The sequence below is a fragment of the Gracilinanus agilis genome, chromosome 3 (genome assembly GCF_016433145.1).
Source record: "Gracilinanus agilis isolate LMUSP501 chromosome 3, AgileGrace, whole genome shotgun sequence".
NCBI lineage: Eukaryota > Metazoa > Chordata > Mammalia > Didelphimorphia > Didelphidae > Gracilinanus > Gracilinanus agilis.
Window position 1 is genome coordinate 225227266 of NC_058132.1, and position 26266 is coordinate 225253531.

The 26266-nt window shown below is 36.4% G+C and overlaps 1 protein-coding gene across 4 annotated transcripts in view; it reads right to left on the bottom strand.

Annotated features, from left to right (window-relative positions):
* MYO1B (myosin IB) overlaps window positions 1-26266 on the bottom strand; it is a 222777-nt gene that overhangs the window by 11227 nt on the left and 185284 nt on the right. The window contains exons 16-26 of one of the 4 annotated variants that reach the window (XM_044669689.1): window positions 25470-25670; window positions 23963-24189; window positions 22526-22726; window positions 19477-19570; window positions 17557-17706; window positions 15558-15626; window positions 12396-12482; window positions 12021-12107; window positions 9511-9597; window positions 4992-5066; window positions 1304-1438 (exon numbers count right to left, since the gene is read on the bottom strand). In XM_044669689.1, coding sequence (XP_044525624.1) covers window positions 1304-1438; window positions 4992-5066; window positions 9511-9597; window positions 12021-12107; window positions 12396-12482; window positions 15558-15626; window positions 17557-17706; window positions 19477-19570; window positions 22526-22726; window positions 23963-24189; window positions 25470-25670 — 1413 coding nt within the window. The remainder of the gene's footprint in view (window positions 1-1303; window positions 1439-4991; window positions 5067-9510; window positions 9598-12020; window positions 12108-12395; window positions 12483-15557; window positions 15627-17556; window positions 17707-19476; window positions 19571-22525; window positions 22727-23962; window positions 24190-25469; window positions 25671-26266) is intronic. The other 3 variants (XM_044669685.1, XM_044669686.1, XM_044669687.1) reach the window with 3 other exon arrangements.

Consider the following 26266-nt stretch of genomic DNA (forward strand, 5'->3'; position numbering starts at 1 on the left):
GAAAACTTTGTCATTCTCTGACACTATATGTCGCTCACGAGTGGCAACGGTGGTGAAGAACAGTGGTCAGCCTGCTCAGAGTCAGGAAGAAGGTCTTTTTCTAAAATTATAAATTGCCCAGTAATTCCAAATTGGTATTGGTAGAGGGAGTTTCACTGGAAATTCCCTACACTGACGAAATCTTTCCTTCTTGTTTCTCACCTCCCCAAAATTCATAGTCTCTTGGAAAAAATTAATAAGGTATAATTATTGTTTCCTCATCATTATAATGTGATTGTTTCTTGTACTATAGACAAAGCCCTTTGTTTCAGGCTTGGTTCTGAGAACACCATTTCCCCAGCCACAAATTATTCTTCAAATATTAATTATGTTGCCATATATTGTTTTCTTGATTCTACTCATTTCACTCTTATTTCAGATCTTTCCAAGTTAAAAAAATTAATCTCTCCACTGTTTCTGATGGTGCAATAGTTTTACATCACAATTATATGCCATAATTTGTTCAGCCATTTCCCAGTTGATGAACATCATCTCAGTTTCAGTACTTTGCCACCACAAGGAGAGCTACTATAAATATTATGGAATATACAGGACCTTTTCCTTTTCTCCTGATCTTCTAAAGAAATAGACCCAGCAATGATATTTCTATGTCTAGAGATACATATATAGTTTCATACCTCTCTGGGCACAATTCCAAAATGCTCTCCAAATGAGCTTGGAGGTCCACCAACAATGTATTAGTGTTCCCATTTTTCCACATCCCCACTTGTCATTTTGCCCAGTTATCATTTTAGCCAATGACAGGTGTGAGATAGTTCAGAATTCTTTCGTATTTCTCTAATCAGTAGTTATTTAGAGCATTTTTTCATATGCTTATATATGGCTTCAATTTCTTTATTCAAAATTTGTCTGTTCATATCTTTTGACCATTTATCAATTGGGGGATGACTTACTCTCATAAATTTGACCAAGTTCTCTCTATATTTTAGATATGAGACCTCTATCCAAGAAACTGTCTATAAAAATGTTTCCCCAATTTTCTGCTTTCCTTCTAATCTTGGCTACATTACTTTTATTTATACAAAACTTTTAAATTTAATGTAATCAAAATAATCTAATTTAATCCCACAATGCTCTTCCATCTCTTATTGACTCATAAATTCCTCTCTTACCCATAAATCTGATAGGCAATATGTTCTCTGTTCTAATGTGTAGAAAGGAATATTTCTTAAAAACATACTTTTTTCATATAAACTCAACAAAAAGTTAAATTCTCTAAAAGTGGCATCATGTGGTATCTTACCCTCCACAAATGGAAAATTCTTTTTAGTTCCTTGTGAGTAGAATCTAAGAAGAGGTAAGGTCTTGCTGGCCAATTTTTGTCTATCGGGGATAAAGAAGGCATCTTATTCTTCATTTCCAAGAAGTATTTTTGCACCTGTGTTGAATTTAAGATGAGAGATTAGATCATTGACATTAACTTTGGAAATGCAGTTTCATAATAAAACACAGCCAAATCTTTATATAGTAGCTTAGATTTTGTTTGTTGAGCTTCTGACTGAAATCCTTTAAACTTTTCCGAATAGGTGTTTTAAGCATCTTTTATCCAATAGAGAAAGAAATGGAACTTTACACTATCACTATGGACCTGGAATCAGAAATACTCGAGTTCAAATCCAGCCTCAAACACTTACTGGTTGTGTGACCTTAAGCAAATCACTTGACTTCTGTTTGCCTTAGTTTCCTCAACTGTAAAATCAGGATAATAACAGTACTTTCCCCTGCAGGGTGGTTGGAAGAATCAAAATAATATTTTAAAAGTGCTCAGCCAGCATAGTGCCTAACACCTAGAAGGTGATACATATATAAAGGCTTATTCCCCTCTCTTTTTCTACCTCCTGCTTAAGCACATAGTCTAGTACCCCTTTTCACTTGCTCCTCTCCTCAAATTCTTACCTTTGTCTCCCAATCCTTTACCTTTAGGCTCATTCAGGTTTTTTGCTTTTTTTTTTTTTTGCTAGGGTCAGTATTAATTTTCTATCCATGCTGTATTTATTTATACATATCAATGTCTCTCCTGACATAACACACAGCTCCTGGAGGGCAGGTATTATTTCACTTTTTGTCTTTGTATACGCAGAGTCTTAATCACTTGGTTAGCGGAAAAGCATTTAAGTTCTTATTATGTTCCAGACACTGTGCTAAGAGCTAGCAATATAAAGAAAGGGGAAAGAATGGCCCTCATCACAGGAGGGAGCTCACAGTCTTAATGGGGAAAAAACATGGAAATAATTAGGAAAATACAAGATCTACAAAGAGTAGAGCAAAGACAAACTCAGAGGGGAAGGCAGCCACAACTAGAGAGACTGGGGAAATCTTCCTGTAGAAGAAGAGACTTGAGAAGAATCTGGAAGGAAGCCAGGACTCAAGAGGTAAGGTGGGAGATTTTTCTAGGCATGAGAGATAAGCAAGGCAAAGGCTGAGAGATGAGAGATGGAGGGCTACACGGGAGGAACAGCCTTCTAGATAACTGTACAGTGAAGGATGAGGAGGAAAGCATAAGAAAATTGGAAATGAAAAAATTTCTTCTTTCAAAACATTCGCATACATATTTTATTTTTTGAGTTTTAGGAAGAGAAAGTGCATATGGGTTGAAATCTGTATTGGTGAAACAGATACCCAAGATCACTATCTTTATAGTAGAAGTTCTTAACCTGGGGTGCATGAACTTGGTATCTTTTATTTTATGCTTTTCAAGACATTCTGAGCAGGGATCCATTGGCTCCACCAGGCTGCCACGAGGGTCTAGGATATAAGAGAATCTCTGCTCCATTTATTTATTCTCTGTGTTGGAGACTTTCCCTGACGTTGGGTGAATATTTGTCTACTTCATGCCCCATTTCATATCGATGATGAGAAGATGACTGAACAATGTTATCTTTGTCCCTGCATCTATTAAAGAATATCTACACAATCTTAACATTTACACGGGACACGCCAGAGCTCTTAAGACTGTGTTTTTCTCTTATCCAGTCAAATACTTTTTTGGAATCTACCAATGATAAACACAGCTGTAGTTCATTTCTGCATCTTGTAGTCAGCTGCATTTCTGAAGTCAGTTATCATGGCCAAAGAATTCTTCATGGAGTGGCTAATCTTGTGGCAGCAAGTCTCCCCATAATCTTGGGAGGCTGGTATTCAGACCACAAACACAGGCCCTCATAAGACTTTAAATCGGCAGATAATGTCCTATCTCTGCCTAACTACACATGGAAGCCTACTACAATTAAATTTCTGCTACTAGAATTTTTTTCCTATGGATTCACAAATTCAACATTTACAGAACTCTCTCTGAGCTTCTTCAAGGAGGCATCAATCTCTGAACATGAAGGACTGGCCTCAGAGGACCATCCAGTTCAATCTGTACCTGAAAAAAACATGCCCTTTACAATACCAAGTGATCTAGCCTTTACTAGATACAATACGAAAGGACCTAGTCATCTATAAAACCACTCATTTCACTTTGGGATAGTTCTAATTATTAGAGAAGTTCACCTTCATTTTAAGCCTAAATACACCTCCAGATAACATTCATCCATTTCTAACAGTTCTGATTTCAGGGGCCAAACAGGGGAAAAAAAAGGGGGAGGGGGTCTGCCCCATGGCTAGCCCTTCAAATACCTATTAAGTAGCTATCGTGTCCCCTAAATCCCGTGCCAAGTCTTTTCCTCTTGAGCCTGCTATCTCTGAGGCTTCATTCTCAGGCAGCACGATCTTAAGGTCTTTTACCATCCCCATTGTCCTCCTCTGGGCATTTTTAGGTTTACCCAAGGACTTTCCTGATTTGCTAATAACTGATCAGGACAGTACTCAGCAAAACTATCAGCACCCTAGTCTTCCAGACTATCCTCCTCTTGAATTCCAAGACTGCATTAGCTTCTTCCTCTTCCTATATCAAACTGCAGGCACACTGAAGGAAAAGAAAAATCCGTGCCAAGCATCACGCTAAGAGCCTTGCAATTGTGGCGGCGGGTCATTGGATCCTCACAACAATGTACTATTATTATTCCCATTTTATAGTTGAGGAAAATGGGGTTAAAGGTTGAGTGACCTGCTCTGGGTCACACAATTTTAGTAAGAGTGTGAGGCGGGATTTGAACTGAGGTCACGTCCAGTCTCTATGCACTGAACACCCAGCAGCCCACACACTAAGCAGGCAGTTGACTAAAACTCTCAGACCTTTGTCAGATAAACTTTCACTACCTCTAGCCTGTCTTCCCCCATTTTGTACTTGTGAAGATGATTTTTTTATACTCAAATAAAAAAACTTTAGATTTATCTATGCGGAATTTCACTAGATCAATTTCAAACTAACATTTTAGCCTAAGAGCTTCTGCATTCTGATGGGCATTCAAGGTAAGTTATTTCTCATATCTTTCTGTGACCTACAAATTTGATAAGCATACCACCTGTGCCTTTAAGTTATCACTGAAAAATCATGTACACGTAAGCTGTGTGAAATAGACGTGAAAAACTCAAATGAATGCACGCCCCACATATACAAGTTGATATTAGTACAATGAATTGTATGTAGGAAAGCAAAGGTACTTATTTATAAATGGCTAACACTTGGGGGAAAAGTATTTAAAGTATTAAACAGAGCAAAGGTAAGAACCTATCTGTGAGACACTCTACTAGAGACTTCCATCTTGGATAGCATCAAATTATTATTAATAGCAACAATAAATAAATAAATACATTATTATTAATGACTCCCCATTTAAACATTCCTGAATCTACCAAATAATGCTGTAGTTTGGCCAGAAGAATATCACTAAAAACTATTATAAACTGAGTTGAAACTGACTGATAATCAACTTTATGCTCCCTCAAACAAACTTGTAATCCTCTTATCTTACTGTTAATATTGTTTATTGTTTCTATGGTAATCTTAATACGACATAGACAAAGTACAAATGGTATGAACTTACGATTCTCTGTAGTGTAAACTCATAAATTTTCTTGCCAGCATTGGCGCGAAAGAATTTCCGGTATTCTCTACGTACCTTAAGAGAAAGGATTAGGATAATTAAAGAGATTAACATTTGGCATTTGTTCATGAAAGGCATTTTTTTACTCAAAAGAAATATTAGAAAAGTGTGAACTTACAGACATGCTTTCCAGAAGTAACCAAAATAATTCAAGCATACTAAAAAAAAGTGGCAATTAGATAAGAAAAAAAAAGGGAGGGGGGAATAAAAAAGATGCTCAAGAGGCAATACTTAATTTTTTTTCATGAGTTCTGGTGGTGAGTTATTTTTCTTAAAGAGCCTGGTTTTCTTAAGAATTCAGCACTTTAAATCAATGCTTAGAATTTTATACACATATGTGTGTGCATGTATGTATATATTTCAGAATGTAATATACAAGATGATATTTTAACATAATTGTTCTCTAAAAGGAAAATGAATGCCAGAAAACTATTTTAAAAAATTAAAATAAGAATGTTTAATAGCTTCCTTTACAAGAGACAAGAGCATCAGAAGATCAATAATCTATATGGCCCCAAATCACATTTTGATAAAAGTCAATATAAATATTTACATATATATGCACACACACACACACACACACAGCTATGCTATCATTATTTACTATGCAAGAAGTTAAGTTGTTTAACCAAAAAAAAATTTTTTTTGTTTCAAATAAATGATAATCTTTTAAAAATAAGTCCAAGAATCATCATTCAGTTATCAAAATTTTGGTTTACTTAAAATAGATAAGTAATTCTCTTTTATCTGTTGTGATTTGTTTTTTAATAATACATGATAAATTTTATAGTCCAAAAGCTTCATGCTCTAACCAAGAGCCAAATATGTTTAAAATATGCATCTTCTATATTTTACAATCATCTATTCCTTTTCTTTAGATCTTAAGAGATCAATGACCATTATTTCTCCTGGATAACAGTTACCAAATTGAGAGAATTTTAAAACTGCCTTCTCTAATCATTTCTGGTCACAAGAGAAATAGAACAAACTGGCAAACTCCTATTTTTTTATATCTAAAGACTACTTATGAATAGCTATCATCACTTTAGAACTGTTCATAGAACTGGACAAGACACATATGTTTAATTTAAAAAGAGTAGAATCCCAGTATAACATAGCTCGCTGGTACCTCATGTTAGATAATACCATATGGAAATCATTATCCTTAAAACAGAAAAAAAAATACAAGCCTGTTAGAATATGCTTAACCTGTAAAGTGGGATTTAGATGTGAAATCTGATGTAATTCGTGTTACTCAGTAAACACTGACTTGCCCAAGATGACAAGATATAAGGGGGCTTCTCATATACTTTAAAATTATTTCCAAGTAGTACTAATTAAGGTAACAAATCAGTCCCTGGGGCAAAAATATTACCCACAGGTTCTTTGTCACTCTTCTTGAACTTGAAATATTTAATTAGCTGATATCACTTAAATAACAATTATCTGAAAATGGAAAACTCCATTGTTTTGATAGCTATTGTAATATTTCTATAATGTCAGACCAAAAATGAATTAAGTTATTTTGATGAAGCAAAGGAATCATATAATAGTGGCTAGGAATGATTATACCTAATGAGCATCTCAATTTATTTCTTATTTTGAAAAGCACTGATTCCCCAACAAGAAAATATGCAAATTAAAATACATAGATAAGCTAAGAAAACAAATAAAAAGCTTAGTAAATGAATGAAAAACAAAACAATCACACAGTACATTTTAGAAAGGAGACATTTGTCAATGTGCATTTCCTTTCTTTTTCTTTTTTAATGATAGTTTAAATATAGAGTGTATCTACATGAGAACACTGGGTTAGATATTAAAGCATTTTGTCAATGCTCCATAGCTAACTTCTCTTTTTAACTTTCAGATAAATTAACTGAAATAGTAATCTGCTAAAATCTTTTGCACAAAACTAAATCATTAGAATCAGAGTCTTCATTGAGATTTAGAATTCCTATGGTTATTCAAATTCAAAAAAATTATAGATCACATAAAAGAATGCTTAATTACTATTTTCATAATTTAACTCCACTTTCTTGAACAAAGCTACAGGCAAATTGCAGCCGACTTCATTTTGCTGACAAGCTGTAGTTGTCAAAATGACACTGATGGAAAGATGCAAGTGAAAGCAGCCTGGCTGTGTGCACCTGCATCTCTTTAATGAATCTTTGGCCTCATTAATGCGGGTTCTCCCACCACTGGTGCAAAGTGAAACTCATTCATGCCATCTCATCCAGGGTGATTCCTGTCCGTTTCCTTCAGCAATTCTCCCCAGGTACGGTCTGCCCAAAGTGTGAAGGAATTTTCCTCTCAAACTTTTTAACATTATGTGGATCTCAGTGGACCACATTCACTCTTGCTCCACAATAAAACTAGCTAACATTTATATAAATTGCGCTTAAAACAAAAATAAAACCAAAGATAAAACCTTACATTTCATCTTAGAATTAAGAGGCACTGGAAAAAAGCTGGGTACTTCAATGGATTAAGAGCCAGGCCTAGAGATGGGAGGTCCTGGGTTCAAATCTGGCCGTAGACACTTTCTAGCTATGTGACCCTGGGCAAGTTACTTAACCCCCATTGCCTAGCCCTTACTGCTCTTCTGCAAAAAAAAAAAAAAAAAAAAAAGAGAGAGAGATTATAGGCATTGACACTAAGCTCTTACTAAGTGGTAAGAGCTAGGCAAGGGGGGGTGGGGGGTGGGGTTAAGTGACTTGCCCAGGGTCATATAACTAAAGTGTCTAAGGCCAGATTTGAACCCAGGGACTCCGGTCTCCAGGCCTAGCTCTAACTCCACACTGGGCTACCTAACTGCCCCCTACATAGCATTTCAAGGTTTGTAAAATAGCTTTAGAAATATTATCTCATTTGATCTACTCAACAACCCTGAGAGTTATATGCTATTATTATTGCTATTTTCCAGTGGAGGCAGAGAAGTTAAGTGATTTGCTTAAATCACACAACTAGGAAGTATCTGAGACCAAATTTGAACTCAAGTCTTCCTTATTCTAGGTCCTCTACCACCTAGTTTCCTGCCTTATAACTAGCTCACCTTTTTTTCATTCATAAAGGTATTTATGACATTTTTTCTGTACAACTTTTTTCTTGTTATTTTGATATGACATGAACTAGTCTCACTTGCCACGTGTCTCTTTGTTTCTTGCTAAGTAATTGTTTTAAATTCTAAATTTTAATTTTTCACTTTTTACTTTTAATTTTCATTCTTTTAAATTCCAAAATTATTTGGAGACTGTGGTCTTAAAGATTTGTGGACATAAAGAATTACCAGAGGAATACTGTTGTTACAAAGTGAGGCCGTTGGTTCTAGGAGATGTTTGAGGTCATTAAAAGAACTGGCATAGCTCCCTAAAGCAAATTCAGCTAATTCACACACACGCACACATTCTTAATCTACTTGGTTCTGTCTTTGTGGAAAGTTGAGCCCAAACTCTTTGGAGTGATGACTGTCTTCTTGAAGAGGTTATGCGAAGTTCCAGGACTTAATTCAATTGGTATCACAACATCTGCAAAAATGACCTTCATTTGGAACACCTCTGCCTCTACAGGGAATTCCCCTTTTATATCATCCTGCATGATGAAAGTCTTCCAGGAGAGTGGTAAACAATTCTGGTACGCATGCATCTCCCTATTTTAATCCTCATTTGACACTAATCATTAGAGGAACAAAGTTATTTCGGTAGTTACTCATTACAACAAAGCTTGTAGGATTTGGATACACGTCTCCAGGAGAGAAAAATCCTTTAAGATGCCCCAGAGTGAATCATTCGGAAAGTGTTTTGAAGTCTAAAGCCATATTAGTTTGTACGCCACATTTCTAATGCCATAACCCTTGTTTTAAAGCAAACACATTTTCTGCATTTAGAGTCTTAGTTTAACTTGAGTGGTCCATTAGCCAAGCTTCCAGGGTAAACACAGATTGCTCTTTCTTTCATCTAAATGTAGAAATGTAGTAAAGCATCATTTGAATTCCATATTGTTGGGTGTTTTAGGGAAAGCAGTGCTTTGGGGAGGGGGAGGGAGGGATTATCTTTCTGTAAATCCTATAGCATTAAAATCAGGCTGATAAAAAGAAGAAAGGAAATACATTTAAAAGATTTTGACTTGTTTTGCTAAACTGAACCTTCAGTTTGATGTTGGAATTTTGATGAAATAAAAATGTCTCTAAAGAGTATTCTAAAATGTATCATTTGAAAAAAGATTATCAAAATAGATATTAAAATGGGAAAATATCTTGCAAGTTTTATCCCCCAGAAAGGAAAAAAAACAACAAAGTAACAAAACTCCAATTAGTTAAGACTAGAGTATAAAAAAGATAGTGCAGATCAATAGCAAGCACGGGAAAAAAAAAAATCACACCAAAAAACTAGACGACAATGTTAGTAGGTGCCACGCTTCACTAAGTTCATTGTTGAGAGGAAGGAGTAGTTGAGAGTACCTTCAGTCCAAGCCAGTAAGCCCAAATGACAGCAACTGCATGCTTACGCCTAGCCTCCTCCTTCAAGCGTTTCAATTCCCTTCGAGCCTAAAAGGTTTAGATAGTGAATAAAAGAGACAGCCCAATGCAGATAGCACAATGTCCAGAAAAAAAGGTACTCCCAAACAGAATAGCTGATTTATGAATAAAGATTACAGAATGATGGAAGAACAGGATATGACCATTTAAACCAAAGGATCAGGGTGAAAACAGTACAAAGGACACTGGTGTTTTCAATGGAATAAGATTCTGCACAAGAATCAACTTATGGTATCTGAGGCCAAAAAATGGCAGCATTCTGTCACTATTGCCTTCTTTTTGCCTCATGCCTTACCTCTTTTCTTTCCTTCCTTTTTCCATTTACTTTTTTCTGCATTCCTTGCTACAACTAACCCTTAAAATGCTAGGGGGCACACAGGTGAAAAGAAGCTGTACGTCCTTGTTTAGATTTATTAATTAAAAAGGAAGATTTTTAAAAGGAAGCCCTCTTAACTGTGACTACAAAGGGAAAAAATATGAATAGAGGCTGTTTCCCTGAAGGTTGGCCTTTATATTTAAAAAAATCCTTTGTATTAAAAATCTGAAGTATTCTTTAATGAAAACTCAAGTCATTGTTATAGTCAAGTACACAGAGAGAAACATAGTGGAGTTAACTTCACACCTCAATAAATTTTGAATAAGAAAAAAAATAAATTGCCAGTTTTAAAGTGCTTGATTTTTAACTAAGATTAAAGTATCTATTCTGTCATAATAAACAATGATGAACTAAGTGGAAGAAGATTTTGGAAATTTTTCTACTTTCCAATTCCATAGACTTAATTGAAATTGTACACAAAATAGAGGATTCTACTTTCTCCCTTTTAGAAATTCATGAGATTTCTGTTTTAACTTTTGGGAGATGTTCAACCATTAAAATTATTTGTTTATTTATAATCATTAATATATATTCAATATCAGTATCAATAATCATCAATATAATGACTTTTTGATAATGTCAACATAGCCATGAACGTTCACTATTACTAATTATTTTCCTTAAGTGAGTGGCTGACTTGTTCCGGATGTGTGTACATCTCAAAGAAGTATTCATATGGTTCAAGGAGAGACTTGTGGAGTTAGCTGTTCACTGAAGAACACAGGTCTTGTGGACAAAAATGAAACCAAATGGTCAGTTCCAACTAATGTTGGAATTTCAAGAAATATTTAATAGTAGATGAAAATAACATTGATTTACATGAAGAAATAGTTAATGTCTGAGGATACTGGAATAACACATTGAATAATTTATTATAAAATTCTAAAACCAAACAGGTAAGCCTCATTGATTAGGCTGACATTATTAAAGGTTTTTTCTATTCCTGATACACAGAGCTCTGCCACTTCCTTATCCCTTTTGACTTTTGTTTATGTGCTTTTACCTTTTAGAATAGAATGAATTTGCTCCCAGTGATTACAAAGAGCCTGGTACTACCTAATTAATGTTCTACTGATGTATCTCTAAAATAATGGGTTATGTATGATCTACTTTAGATAGCTTTGAGCTCTTCATATGACTTTTCTCAATGAGTTTGCAGAGATAATAATAATAATAGTAACTGACACTTATTTAGCATCCGAAAGTCTGTGCATTTAAAGATGCAAGCTTTAAAACAAGGACTTCCTAACTAAGTCCAATGCTCTATCCATTATATCATACTGCCTCAGGAGGACCACAGCAATATTTTTCTTTTTAAAAAGGAATCCAAATTTTGAGCAAAGAGACCTTTAGCTGTTTAAAGTAATAAAAATATCTAAAATATTGCTCCCTGGTGTATTTTCAGTGTTCACACAGCCTCCATTTCTAGCCTGGGGATTAGCAAGAGTATTTCAGGAGGACTTTGTTTCTGAAAACAAACAGCTGATGCTGAAATTCCGGGGATTCTTTGGGGGCCATAAGCCTAGTTTTGCACGGAAACAGCTTTCTGTTAAAACTGGGATAATATTTTATATTCATGTTTCCTTCCCAAGAGTTGCCTCTGTAGGCCTGATGGATAAATTTCATTCTCAAACTTCTCTAAAAGTATGACTTTTAGCTTTTTGCATTCCCATTGTAAAGAGATTGTATGAGATACAATCCAAGTTATAAAAAATTAACATAAAAAGTTAAATATCATGGCCAGTAGCCAAAAGAAACATGCATGCCACATAATTTCATTCAAACAATTTCAAAACTGGTCGTTTTAAAATTGAAAACATTTTTTTTAAATTCTACGCTAGTATCTCATTAGTAAGTCATTAGTACTGTTTGTCTGGACATGCTTGAGCTTCCTACAAACACAACTGACATTCAAAGTCTTTTTTTGTGGCATCAAACGCATGCACCGATATTAGCCAACTTTAACATTAGTCATTAATCCTCTCTATATGCTACTGATTAGGGTCGGGTACCATCGCGTCACAGAAGGGAGTGATGGGATGTGTGCATGAAGTACCTTAAGTCCGAGCCAGTAAGCCCAAATAACAGCAATAGCATGTTTATTCCTAGCCTCCTCCTTCAGTCGTCTCAGTTCCCTTCGCGCCTGTGGTGTATTTGAAAAGGAGTTATAGAAAAGTTTAAGGCAGAAATGGTTACTGCTGATTCCCAATGGAGAAAGAAAAAAGAGAGAGAGAGAAACGAGTCAGTACAAAACAGTTAACTCGAAAGCATGTGCTGCTGTTCCACGCCCAAACTGCTGAAAAACAAGCAAGCAGCAAAAAGGGAAATAAATGCAAGTTTGGGGAGAGTGAGTCAGTGACACAATTCTCTGTTCCATAGTAGGGAGGGGCTATGATTCTGCTCCCGTGTCTCTCCCCAGCGTCTCACCTACCTGTGTACCGTGCCAGAAAGCAGCGATGGTGGTGACGGCTTCCTGACAGCGCTTCTCGTGTTTCAACTCACGCAGAATCTTTCGCGCCTAGGACACATCCAAAAGAAAAAGAAAATTCTTAAAATAAGTTTAAAAAAGTAAATGAGGATAATAATCATAATAATACCTACCTCCCCAAGGCTGTTGTGAGGAATCAAATGAGATAATATTTGTTAAAAGTGCTTAGCACCGAGCAGGTGCAATATAGATACTTTAAAAAATAAAGATAGGGGCAGTAAGTTGGTTCAGTGGATGGAAAGCCAGGTAACAGGAAGTCCTGAGTTCAAATCTGGCCTGAGACACTTCCTAGCCACGTGACTCTGGGCCAGTCACATAACCCCCATTGCCTAGCCCTTACTACTCTTTAGAACCTTAGAACCAATACACAGTATTAATTCTAAGATGGAAGGTAAGGATTAAAAAAAGATTTTTTTAAAATTAAAGATAATCATTTCAAAAATTTCAAGAAATGATTATCACTCTCTATTTCCCTCTAGCATCCACAAAGAACAGATAAGAAATAGGGAAGGGAAGATTGTTCCAGAAATACTGTATATACTGTACTGTCAAGATTCCCTTGATGGATTGTTTAGTTTTAAGCTGAATTTTTTTCTCTCCTTCCTTTTTATTCTTTGTTCAAAGGGATGGCTTTCTAGGTGGGATGTAGGAGAAGTATGTTTGGAAATTAAGATGATGAAGAAAATGAAAGATATTAATAAAGCACTTTTAAGAACAAATTCTGCCTTTCAAAAGCTTCTTTTTTTAGAAGAACAAGTATTAGTATAATGAAGTTATTTCATCACCATTAGAGTTTTATAGGAAAAATAATTCAGTGGCCAAGATCAACAGGTCTTGAGAGTTAGGGACTCACAGGATTCTAATCCCATTTTACAAATGATTCAATAAAGCCTCCAAAGTGAAGTGGTTTTTCAACCAGTTAAGTTCACTCTAAGGCTCCCCCTCAGGTCTCCCAGCTCTAAGTCCAGCCTTCTTTCCACTGGAACCCATTGCTTCCCTTCTAGGAAAACCAGCAGAAGCTCCCACTCTAGATGACAAAAGTGTTAACGAGGGCGGCGAGGGGAGCACCGTGGAGAGAGCTCCAGGCCTGGAGCCGGGAGGACCTCACCTATCTCCTAGCTGTGTGATCCTGGGTGAATCACTTAACCTTGCCCTTTTGGAGTTCTTACCAGAACAAAAGGTAAGGATGTCTTTTAAAACAAAAACAAAAATAACCGGCCTAAGAGAGGGACACGAGCCTACCCTACAGTGAGACGGCGGCTCTCAGAATGTGAGCTACGGTGCCCTAAAGGCCATGAACGGCTCAATCTCATTTTGCAGCAGTGTGTGAAACGGGGCAGCATCTATAGATCCATTTCTGGCATGCCCAGCTTAGAGTATTCTTTTTTTTTTTTTTTTTTAATTTTTTGAAACCCTTACACCTTCCATCTTGGAATCAATAATAAGGAATGGTCCTAAGGCAGAAGACTGGTCAGGGCTAGGCAATGGGGGTTATGGGACTCGCCCAGGGTCTGCTAGGAAGCGTCTGAGGCCACATTTGAACCCAGGACGTCCCCATCTCCAGGGCTGGCTCTCCCTCAGCTTAGGGTATTTCAGCAAGAGCAGACAGCGTAACAAAGAGCCAGGCTCTTCTTCCCGACACACCTGGGGTGACGCCGGTCCCTGGAAGCAGCGTCTCTGTCCTAACTACACAGTGTTTGGACCAAAGCAGGATGTTTTGGCTGTCCGTCCTTACACAGACAAGCCTGGGCAAATCCCCACACATTTTAGACAGATCATGTAAGAAAGGAAGAATAAGCAGCAGTGAGCGAGAAGGGGAGGTCTCCTTTGTTTGATGTCTCTGCTAAAACAAACAAAAAGCTTGCTTACACAGCAGGAGGAAGAAGGGGCTGGGGGGCGGGGGAGAGAGGCACGGCATGACCCCCAGAAGAGAGCCGAGGCCCAGGCCACGGAAGGAAAGGTGGGCAAAGCGGCTGTCGGCTCGGGCCCACGTGGATCAATGATAGGGCCGACCACGGGCAGGAGGATCTGCGGAAGGGCGGCAGGGAGGAACGACCCGGGCTCGGGCTCCTTCTGGGCTGTGGCTACAAGTGCCTCGAGGACAAGCGACACCAGCAGCCCACGACAAAGGCCCGCCTTTTCCAGGGCTGGCCCACAGACTGTGGGAGATGGCCGGTGAAGCCACCACACTGAGGCTGGGCCGTTATCAGGGAGCTTTATCCAGGCCTGGGTCCCAAGCCCGGGCAGGGGATGAGGAACAGACGGGCATGGCAGCCTGGGAGGGAGGCCTCCAAGCAGGCACCTGACTCATCACTCCGCTAGAATTGGTCCAGATCCAGGATGCGCCTCTCATGGACAGCTCTGGCATCCGTGAGTTCACTCCCAGGGCAAGGAATAGGGAAAGAAGAATGGAAAAACAGGTAAATTCTCCATGGCCTGGCAGGATGCGAGGGTATGGGAAGAAGCCTTCTGAAATAAAGGTGTCAAACATGTCCCCAGGACGGTCAGAATCAAATTAACATGTAACTGAGAAATATTTAACAAAATATATTGAAAATTAAATTTCAATGTTAATTAAATAAATTAAAAATTAAAATACAATAAAACAACAATAGCATTATATTTAAAAACAAAGACAGGAAGGGGGCTTGGTGGATTGAGAGTCAGGCTTAGAGAAGGAGGTCCTGGGTTAAAATCTGACCTCAGACACACTTCCTCACTGAGTGACCCTGGGCAAGTCACTTGACCCCCTTTGTCTAGCCCTTACTGCTCTTCTGCCTTGGAACCAATACACAGTATTGAGTCTAAGATGGAAGGTGAGAGTTTAAAAAACTGTACCCCAGCTGTGGCGTGGAGCTTCCTCAGCAGGGAATTTTCCTCTTGCCAGCCCTCCCCAGGCCTTTCTCAGAGAACAAAGAGCTTGTCCCTGGCATCATCAGGTATCAGGACACCAGTCTAGCTCCCAACATAGACGTCTTTACTTTAGATTGAGGGTGTACTTGACAATAAGGAGACTTCCTCCTCCTCCTCCTCAGCCAAGTCCTAGGACCCAGCATTTGTAAAGAATGGGAAGATTCCAAGCAAGGAAATTACATTCCAACTCACCTTCCATCCTCTGATGAATGACTGTATCACTATGGCAGAACTCTTTATCTGTTGATATTTCTTTTGTTGCTGAAGGCAAAAAGAAAGAGGTGTGGGCAGAGCTATTTACAGATCCATAAAATACACCAACTGTAGGGCTGAACAAAGTGGAAGTTTTGACTCGAGGTGGGGGGCAAAAAATGAAATGCAACTATTTCCTCTACCTTCTCTGACATCCAATCTCACACTGCTCCTTCCATCCTTTGTACTCCTACCTGCACTCAGTAGCAGTGGCAGTGACATGACCAACTTTTTAAAAAGTCTTAAATGAATGGGCAAATCACTGGGTATTTTTGTCTCTATGAAGACTCCTCAGAGTGAAAACTTTATTCGTTTTCTAAATTTTTTCTTAAGGAGCCATGAGATCCTGTTTAAGTATTGATTTTTATCAATGAACTGAAATTTCATCTCATAAATTTGATTTATCAAGTAAGTGAAAATGATTTCAAAATATCATTCCAACAGAAGTTAATTCATAGTAGAGGGAAAATACTTAGTCTAGTGACTAAATTTGATGAGCATTTTTATGTTTAGTTATGAAACTGACTTAGATTGTGGTAGTTTTAATAGTTATAAACCTAAAATATGATTATCTCTTGGACATCTAATCACTACCCAAGCAATTAACAATATAATCCTACAGAGATGATTCTGGGTGCTTACAATGGCCATATTATTGTATGTCCTATTTTCCATCTCCATTCATGATTTTAAAAAGGAAAAAATAATGTAGGCCTACACAGGCCTGATTCTATACTGCTATTATCTCAAATAAATAGAAAGCAGAGTATTATAATTTTTAATCCAGTTGAGTGAAACTAGAGTTTTCCCCAGTGAGAAATCCATTAGAGCTGGACCATCTCATAATAATGAAATCAACAATCTATCTTTTAAGAAAATGCCACGAATAAATCGAGCATTTATTTGTCTACACACATTCATATCTGCTTTGTTTGAATTCATTATATTAAGTCAAGCAAATAGTTTTTCTTCAAAGAGCTGAAAATCAAGCAGATTTTCTTTAGCTGCTTAGTACAATGAGAAGTTAAATACCTCATTAATCTTCAAAATTTCAAGATCATTTGTATTGTACTAAAATGTACTATGGGATAATGTCAGCAAAACTTATGATTGATTTAACATGACCTTAGTGTGAAACATATCTATTGACCAAAAATAGGTAGAGTGTTCCAAGGGGTATATACATCATTAAAACTTCAAGATCATCTGTATTGTACTAAAATGTACTATGGGAATATGCCAGCAAAATTTATCATTAATTTAACCTGACCTTAGTGTGAAACATGTCTATTGACTAAAAATAGGTAGAATGCTCCAAAGGGATGCACTCAATTTTTTTATTTTCTGAACCACCTGTTAATGAGCTTTAAAAAAAAAATAATAATAAAAAATATATATATATATGAACAGGTACCTGAAATCTGATTAATTGTAATGATGAATCTTTGATCTCTGAGAGAAAGCAAATGACTAAAATTCTTTATCCATTAGATAAGAATACTTTTGCACATGTTATCAACACAGCTAAATTTTCTCAGGAATAAAAAGAAATTAAATCTTTCAGCTCTGGCTTGCAGCCTCAGATAAAACATGCAGTGGCTTGCCAGGCTTAAAACACTTCATAAATGCTAGGTTTTACTATTTTTAATCTTTACAACACATGAAAATGGAGAGTTTGCAACAGAGATTTTGACCTGGAATCATTAGGCTTCCATATCCTAAAATTTAAATGAATCAATATTAGATTCCATTTTTGGTCATCAAAATATTATAATTTCCCAGGACATGGGTTCACAGATTTAAGAGAAAGAAAGGACATTTGAGATACTATCCAGGCCAACTCCCTCTTTTTACAGATGAGGAAAATGAGCACAGGTAAAAATCAAGACAATTTATCCTATAATAATGAAGACTACATATTTAAAGAATGCTAGCTTACTGAATATCTTCTGTACCAGGCAGCAATAACAACTTGACTCTTCTTCATTAACAGGAAGTGAGTCCGGCACTTCCAACCTCGAAAAATTTTCTGAATGAGAGTGGCCAGGTCCTCAAGGCGTCGTTTTCTTAGGTCTTCTAACTTGAATAACTGTTAAGTAGCATATTAAAAAAAAAGATTACTCAGAATGTTATCAAAGGTTTGAACCCAGAATATCACATGGAAAGATGATTCTTAAGAAGCTAATATAATGACAATAGGGTCAGTCACAAAAACATTTAACTACTTCAGTTTTACATCAAACTGGGCACTAGCATATGCACAAATTTTGCTAATAAATATAGAAAAAGTAAAACTCCATTATTGTGGAATTTATCTGTCCTATGGCAATTTTTTGGTGTTGAATTGAAATTTTTCTTTGTACAATTTATCAAACCCAAAGCACTGTACATTGGAAAGAGCACTGGATTTAGAGCCAGAAGGCTGTTTGAATTCCAGTTTGAGACTCTCAGAAAGTTATTTCCTCTCTCTGAGCCCCAAGTGCCTCATCTTTAAAATTGAGGGAACTGGACTCAATCCTCCTGAAATCTTAGGATCCTCTGAATATTTATTAAGGGCCTACTGTTTACAAATGTTGGGGAAGATAATGAAATTTAATTAGAAATACTGTTTGAAAAATGATCAAAAGAACTATAAATAGAAATAAGATGTGGTTTTATATGTACATATCTCTTTTGTCAGATGATGTCTTCTCTAATAGGAGAGAGGGAAAAAAGCAAGAGGGCTAACTAGGCATCTTAATGCAAAAAAACGGGAAAATAAATACATAATTTAAAGAAGAATCTCAGCTCTGGCACTTATGGTATAAACTATGACAAGGTTCAAGTCACTTGGCCTCTTTTTATGCCTCAGTTCCACCATCTGAGAAATGGAGATAATAATACACAACTGTTGTGAGGCAAGCATTTAAAGACCTCAAAGCACTATACAAAAGTACACAATTATTGCAATGTTTATTATTATTCTGATCACACTGTTAAAGTAATCCTATGAAGTATCTGAAAGAGGCAGTTCATTGTTGGCCTCATCAGAGTTTTTGTAAAGTAGTTTATAATTCCAACTTTACATGACTAGATTGGCTTTTTTCTAGTGTTCCCTTCAAACCACACAGCTGAGGGTGCTCCCATGCACAATAAGTTGTTGCCATACAAGTGAAATTTTCCTTTAAAAACACTGTTGATTCTTAGTCACCATTTACAGGTTTTGTTTTGTTTTTTCCCACTTTCTTTTCCTGATACTCTGCACTCTAACTGGTTTATCAACTACCACTGGGTTGGTCCATTGTGATGTTGACTGGCTACTGGCTAGCCTCCTTAGAAACTAAGTAGCAGGCCTTCCCCATTTTAAGCAGGTGGAAAAGTGATGATTGACTGGAGTGACTACTTTACCAGAGTCAAGCAGCAGAAATATGTAGTTATGGGAGAAAGACTCTAAGCCAGCCCCATATGAAGGTGAAACTGATGTCATCAGGAAAAGAAAAGAAAAATTGATGGTGTAAACAGTTACCAATAATGTGTCTGTTCTAATAAAGCTGCACTAAATTGTACTGTACTCAATTAATAAAATCAAAAGTATCCAGCATCTCCATTTTCATGGGAAATATTTGATTACATATTAATATTTTTAATTAAAAAACTTTTAAAATGCTTTGTCAACATCAAGATGTGTAAAATTTTCTGCCCAGAACAGTAAAATATTCAAGCAGCTTAAAAAAAAAAGGAAACATCGATTTCCTAACCCCGCCCTCAATTAATGTATTAGTAATAATCCAGTTAAATGTTTTAGAGTTAGATTTTTCTTCATGAACCTGCCTACACAAATGAATAAAACCTTTGAAAAGATGATTTGAGTCACACATACCGTTCTTGGGTTCCGGATAAATATCTTCGATCTACCAAAAGAGTATTCTTCCACAGGGAATTCTAATTCATTAAACAACACTTCCACACCAGCTCTAGGAAAATCAAAAAAGGATAAGGCATTTTTCTCCCTCACTTCTTTAGCTATAAAATGTTTCTTTCCAAACAAACTATATAGTGCCTTGTATTATTTGGTATAGAAAACAAAACAAAACTTCACACTTAGAATGTCATTGTTCTTATACAAAACATCTATCTTGCAAAAAATTTCTAAAAATAATTCTATTACTTTTTTTATAACTTTCACTGACAATTTTTTTTATGGGAATAGACTTAGGATTTCATCAGGGTAGGAGTTCCCTTTTTAAATAACCCTTACTTTCTGTCTTAGTAACAGCTGTAAGACAAAGGAGAAGGCAAGAGCTAGGCAAATGGGGCTAAGTGATTTTCCCAGGACCACACAGCAAGGAACTATGTGAATCCAGATTTGAACCCAGGTCCTCCTAATATGAGGCCTCAAAATCTATCCACCGAGCCACCTAGCTACCCCCAAACTCCTCTTTCTACCAATATAGATGTCACGCAACTTTGAGAGCTGCTTGAACACTAAGGTGCCCAAAGTACATAATCAAATGCCAACATTGATTAAATTCCAATCCCAACCCTGTGTCTACTATAGGAAGCTCTATTTATACCAATTTTTTATATCTATATTTTTATATATTAATTTTGTTTATATCAATTCTCTATTTATTTATCAGAATTCAACTATACCAACAAAAACAAATGAAATCTAAAACAGGATAAACAAACAAACAAAAAGATTTAATTGTTTGTGTAACTATGCATATATGTTATTTACTAAATGCTAAAGGAAAAACATCTCCGTGTATCAACTTTTATTATTATTTTGCATGCTTTAAAATGCATTCTTTTAGACTAGTAGTTCCCAAACTTTTTTGGCCTACCGACCCCTTTCCAGAAAAAATATTACTTAGCCCTCTGGAAATTAATTTTTAAAAAAATTTAATAGCAATTAATAGGAAAGATAAATGCACCTATGGCCATCACCACTCCCCTGGATTGCTGCAGCACCCACCAGGAGGCGGTGGTGCCCACTTTGGGAATCACTGTTTTAGACCTTTCATTCTTATTTGTTTTATTTCACTCCTTCCATATTCTCCTCCCCTAAATTTCAAGGAGAAAGACTATTACAGATTTAATATCACAGATTATACTGAATCCTCTTAATCTTTTGTGTAAACTTGTCTATTTAGGTTCATCACTGATTTTTTAAATGGAAACCTGAACCTACAGTCAATTTCTTCTTCTATTTGACCAATAATAGCAATGTCCTGTATTTATAGAAATGTATTTACGTACCAACCAAACTGGGTTTACACAGAAGGGATTATGAAATGCAGGGAAGAGATTGTCAAATGTGTGCAAAAATTTATTCTGAGCCTCCTTGGTTAACCCACTGAAAGTATTTTCAAAACATTTCCTGGGGCAGGTGTGACGAAATAAGGGTAGAGAAAAAATGCCAGGGAGTGGGAAACTCAAGATACAGACCGTACTTGAGCACAGGAATTCCTAGGTATGAGTAAGACAAGCTGCACAGTGCTCACAATATTTTACTTCCATAGTAGGAGCTGGGCAGGGCAGCTTTAATTGTTTGTTTGTTTGTTTGTTTGTTTGTTTGTTTGTTTGTTTCTTTCTTTCTTTCCTTCCTTCCTTCCTTCCTTCCTTCCTTCCTTCCTTCCTTCCTTCCTTCCTTCCTTCCTTTCTTTTTTTTTTTTTTGCATGTGAGTGCCTGTGTGTTTTAAGCCAGACCCAAGATTCCACTGATAAAGGGAAACTCCTAATAAGGAAGTTCTCTCTACCCAGCACCTGCTCTTCATAGTCTCAGATGACTACCTTGGGGCACTGAGAGGTGACTCAACTTGCCCAGGATTTTTACAAACAGTATGTATGGATCAGAGGCAGGACCTGAATCCAGGTTTTCCTGATTCCTAGGCTAGCTAGCCACAGGAAAATGAAACACAAAGAAATCAAATACCATGGATTCAGAGAAGTAAAGAATCAGCATAAGAAGTGACCTCTGAGCTTATTTAATTCAATTTTTCACTCACCCAAAAGAGGAATTTTATACCATAATACCCTGAAAATTAACATCAGAGTTTAATATGGCACCAACATCTCCTATCAACTGGTAAACCTACATTATCTTTCTATGGTTTTCTATCTCTAATTATAAAGTGATCAACTGGCAAAAAGGTGGACATTCAACTTTTTATGTGAAAGATGAGGTCAATGTTGCTCGTATGCTCCTAAGGGATAGTATTATTCTTGGCTTCCTGAGTGTCCTTGGCACCTGGAACAGTATAGTATATATCCCTTGAACATGCATAGATGCTGGAAAAAGTATTTGCTGAACTGAGGTGGAAGCAAGATCATGTAACAGAAATAACATTTTGAAATTAAGAATTTCAAAGTTATATCATAGCCCATTACTGCAAATAACTAACTGGGTCTACCTTGCTGGATCACAGTCTCCTCACCTATAAAATGGAGGTGTTCAGAGGGGATTTGTAAGGTTCTAACATTCTACTAGGAGGTGTTGATCAATTCCTTCTTCATCAGATATAAGCCGGTTTTTAAATTCTGCTAATAACATAAGCCAATGAAATGGAATCAAAGAATCCTCTTGGATGGCCAAAATTAGAGAGGCAAAGAAGAGGTGAACCTGTTTTGGAGCACGCTGTCATGGACAGAGCCTTGGATCTGGATATCTGGAGACCTTTGAGTCCCTGATTTACCTCTAAGAAGCTGTTTTGCCTAATCTCTTTTGAGGCTCATGTGAACATCATTGGACTTCCCAGTTGCTCTGAGGATCAGACTGTCTTCTCAATGGTAAAATATGTACCAATGTCGATTATTACAATTAACCTAATCAAGATCTCACTTTAACATTCAGGCTAACTGCATGAAGGAAAAGACAAGTTTTTCCCCTTCTTAAAGTTCATGATTAAATCTGTCAATTTTCTCACCTTGCAGGCCCCTTCCAATGAGGCCATGTTTGCTTGCAAAGCATCTTGTATCTTTCTAGGCAAGGCTCATAAGCCTGCCTGAAGGCATAGCCTGCCCTTCTTACACGGACATTCTCCAAGAGACCGAGGTATCTGATCTGGTGACACACCAGGGCATCGTTGAAGATGTGGGCAGCTTTTTTGTCATTAGGCTTAATACACCTGAAAAAATGAAGGGTACTTTGATTTTAAATGGCATTTCTTAAAAGAAAAATAACCTAATGATACATTTCTATACATTACAAGATAAAACCATGCAACTATGAATGATTCTTTCTTAATTTATTTGAAATTCATTTAAAAGAACTTTATAATAAATCTATGGGAACAACTATTGTAAAACATCCACTATTGCTTATGGCCAGGTTGAGATTATCAAATAAATTCATATCTATACCTGTTAGATACAAACATATACCACTGACAAATGTCCACAGAATTAGAACTCATTTCTTTCAGTGAACATCGATCAATTTCACCTTCTCCCTTTTACATTTAAAAATATCGTGACATTAATTTTTAAAAATGCCAATAGTATTTAATATTCTTGTCATCTATATCTAGGTTTACAACAGAGCCCCTGACTGTAAAGCATTAGAGTACAAAGTACTTTGTCCATCTGTAATAGTCTTACTAATGTTAGTTTCCAAAAGTAATTCAAGAAGTTGGATGTTTGATGTGATGTCAGCTCCACCAGAAATATCCCTTTTGGCACAAAACCCATCAAACAGACAGTCTACTATAGTAAGACCACACCTTTACTGAATCCATAAGCAATGGCAGGACTGAAATAAATTGTATTTATGTGGCAAATTAACTTCTTAAGAAAGTTCCTTCTATTCCTATGATGGGAATTACTCAATATTATACAAACATTTATTTCTAACCTCTTTTTGGTTTGCAACTCTCAGAGGAAAAATCTAGATACATTTTCCCTAAAAAAATCTCCTCATCTGTTACTAGATGCAGTTTTGTATTCATTTCAATGAACAAATATTAATTAAATATCTAAATGTGCTGGGCCCTGGGGATACCAGTACAAAGAAAGAAACAATTCCTACTGGCAACAAGGATAAGACTACTGATGATTACAAACAAGGAATTTCTATACCTCTAGCAATGGTTTCCTCCAAAACTGTTCCAAGAACAAGTTTAATAATAAATATGCTGGACTATGTGTGGACAAATAAAATATGAAAAATGTTCTACTCTCTAGAGTAGAGGTGACAAAGGCAAAACAGATTAAAATAGCATTGGGAAATATGTAATAAAATAAATAAAAATTCAACGCAGATACTACAAGTGGCCCTATGGATCTGTTTCTATTTGAGTTTGATATTACTGCTCTAAAGAGGCTTCACAAGTGACTTTCCACAGTTTTTGATAAGCCTGAAGTACCTAATGTAGTTTGGGTTCTTGGTCTGTAAATTCTTCATCAGCGTGGCCACGGAAGCCTTGAACTGAGATCCTGCAGTGGGTGGCCTCTTCAGGTTGATTTTGGCAGGGTTTCCTTCGGGGAATAAAGCCTTTATTAGAGAATGGCTGGCCTTCCACATGGCTTGAGACAGGTCACGGTAGAGTAGATCATTGTTCTTGTCAACAAATCCTTCTACCTGATACATAACCTGCAAAAAAATACATCGAAATGAATGGCAAGCAGGCTGAATAAAACAATGTTAAACTCTTCAAAGAAACATTTCAAGAGAATCTGTTTTCAGATACCACCCTCTCCATGAACAACCTAATGCTTTAGTCACACTGTAATACCAAATTAGCTCCAAACATTCAAAAAACCTCTCAGTTTATCTTCCATCTGTCTAAATAGAAAGATCTCAAAATATTTTTTTTATCCTCCAAGATTTGCAAGAACTCTAAATATGTAATCTTAACATTTTCCAATTTTAGCTCTATTCCTGCCTAAACACATCTTCTGATGTTATATTTTACCTGCTAAATATGCCATAAGTTTCAATCTCACCAAAAATCAGGATTGGGGAAGAAAATGTTCAGATATTATTTGTATTTTCAGTACTATGTACCACAAAAAGAATATATTTTATATGAGGAAATATACTGGGGAAGAATATAGAAATGAAATAATATCTCACTAATTTTTAATTGCACTAATTTGTAATGTCTATTAGTTTAGACACAGTATGCATGTTTCCTACTGAGGAAAAAGTTCCAAATAATTTCCTTTGAATTTTTAGGGCCTTTTCTGTAAATAATGGGAAACCAACTAAAATTAGCAACTTTCTTGAACTAAAGGCTTAAGAAGTTGGCTAAAAGACTGCCCAAATTAGTTTCTATCATCTTCATATCTATCTTCTATCATATCTATCAGCGTCTAAATAGCATCAAATCCTCCATAAGAATAGGTGAGGAATTATGGATGCCTACAACATGCTTTCATCTTCTGGATCTAGTAATGAGTTCTTGCATGATTGTTTTATCTATTGTGACTTTCAATTTTTAAAAGAACATATTTCATCTATCAGCAATATGTTTTAATTACTAGGCATTTATAAGCTATCTATTAATAAGGCTTGAGATAAATGGCTTCATCTGAAAGCAATGAAGTTGGAATGCTCTTTAAAATGGTAACATTTTTGTTAAAAACACAGCATATTGCTGGGTACATAGTATTAAAGCAGAGTGGCTTGCCTTCTGGCATACTGTACATTAAAGGAATTTTCCCTCTCTGGTTTACCATGGGGTTCTGATTGCTATTGAAATTTCAGTGATCTGAAAACTCTCACTATTCAATCATTTTCTTACTGTTACATAGACTTCAACACTCAAAACCCTGAAATCAGTCAATGGTGCTGAAGCTGCCTAACCTGGTAGATGGCCTTGACATAGACATACATGACAGATGCCCACAATTCAGGGGCTTATTCAGTACCTTGCCTGCATAATGCTGAATTCTGAAACAGCTGTGAGGCAAAGAGGTATCATTTAAGAACCGGGAACACTTGCTCATTCTGCTCTCAAAATGCTGATGGGTGGCACAGACTTGGTTCAGCTTTTCTAAAAAGGTCTCATCGGTCACTGTGCCAGGCCTCAGGCACTCTTCATCCAGCATAGCCAGGATTCCATTTGTATTCTGTAGTTGTTAAAAAAAACAAAAAAACCCAGAACCATTTCCTTCCTTCCTCAGTCAATTGTTTTAATAATTATTTGTAATGACTACATTAAAACACAATTAACTTAAAAACAAAACCATTCTTCTTAAAGTGCTTAAATCTAAAACCACTGAGGTCAACATTTTTTTTTTTTTGCAAGGTTAGAAGAACATGGGTCAATAGGACACTGGGATCTTAAGCAATTCATTTCAGGAGAGAGAAATGGTTTCTTAACATCTTGCTGATTAACATAATTTAGTTGGTTTAGGAAAAAAAGCTTTGTTTAAGGCTTTTTTTTAAGTGAGAATGCAATTTAAAATCTAGAATATGGAATCCAATATAATTGTTTTATTTTCATATTATGAGATATCAAATCACACGGCAGAGCTCAAAGGGAATTAATCTATAAAAAACACCTTTCAAGCTATCATTTGATTTTCACTTGGGAAGAAAACGGAGAAATCTGTTTCAGATGTTTACAAAACTTCCCAAAGAGATAAAAGATTACAATGTTCGTTTTCTTTTAAAGGGAAACACAAAAACATGTGTGCATATGTAATTGTTTAGAGGGATACTA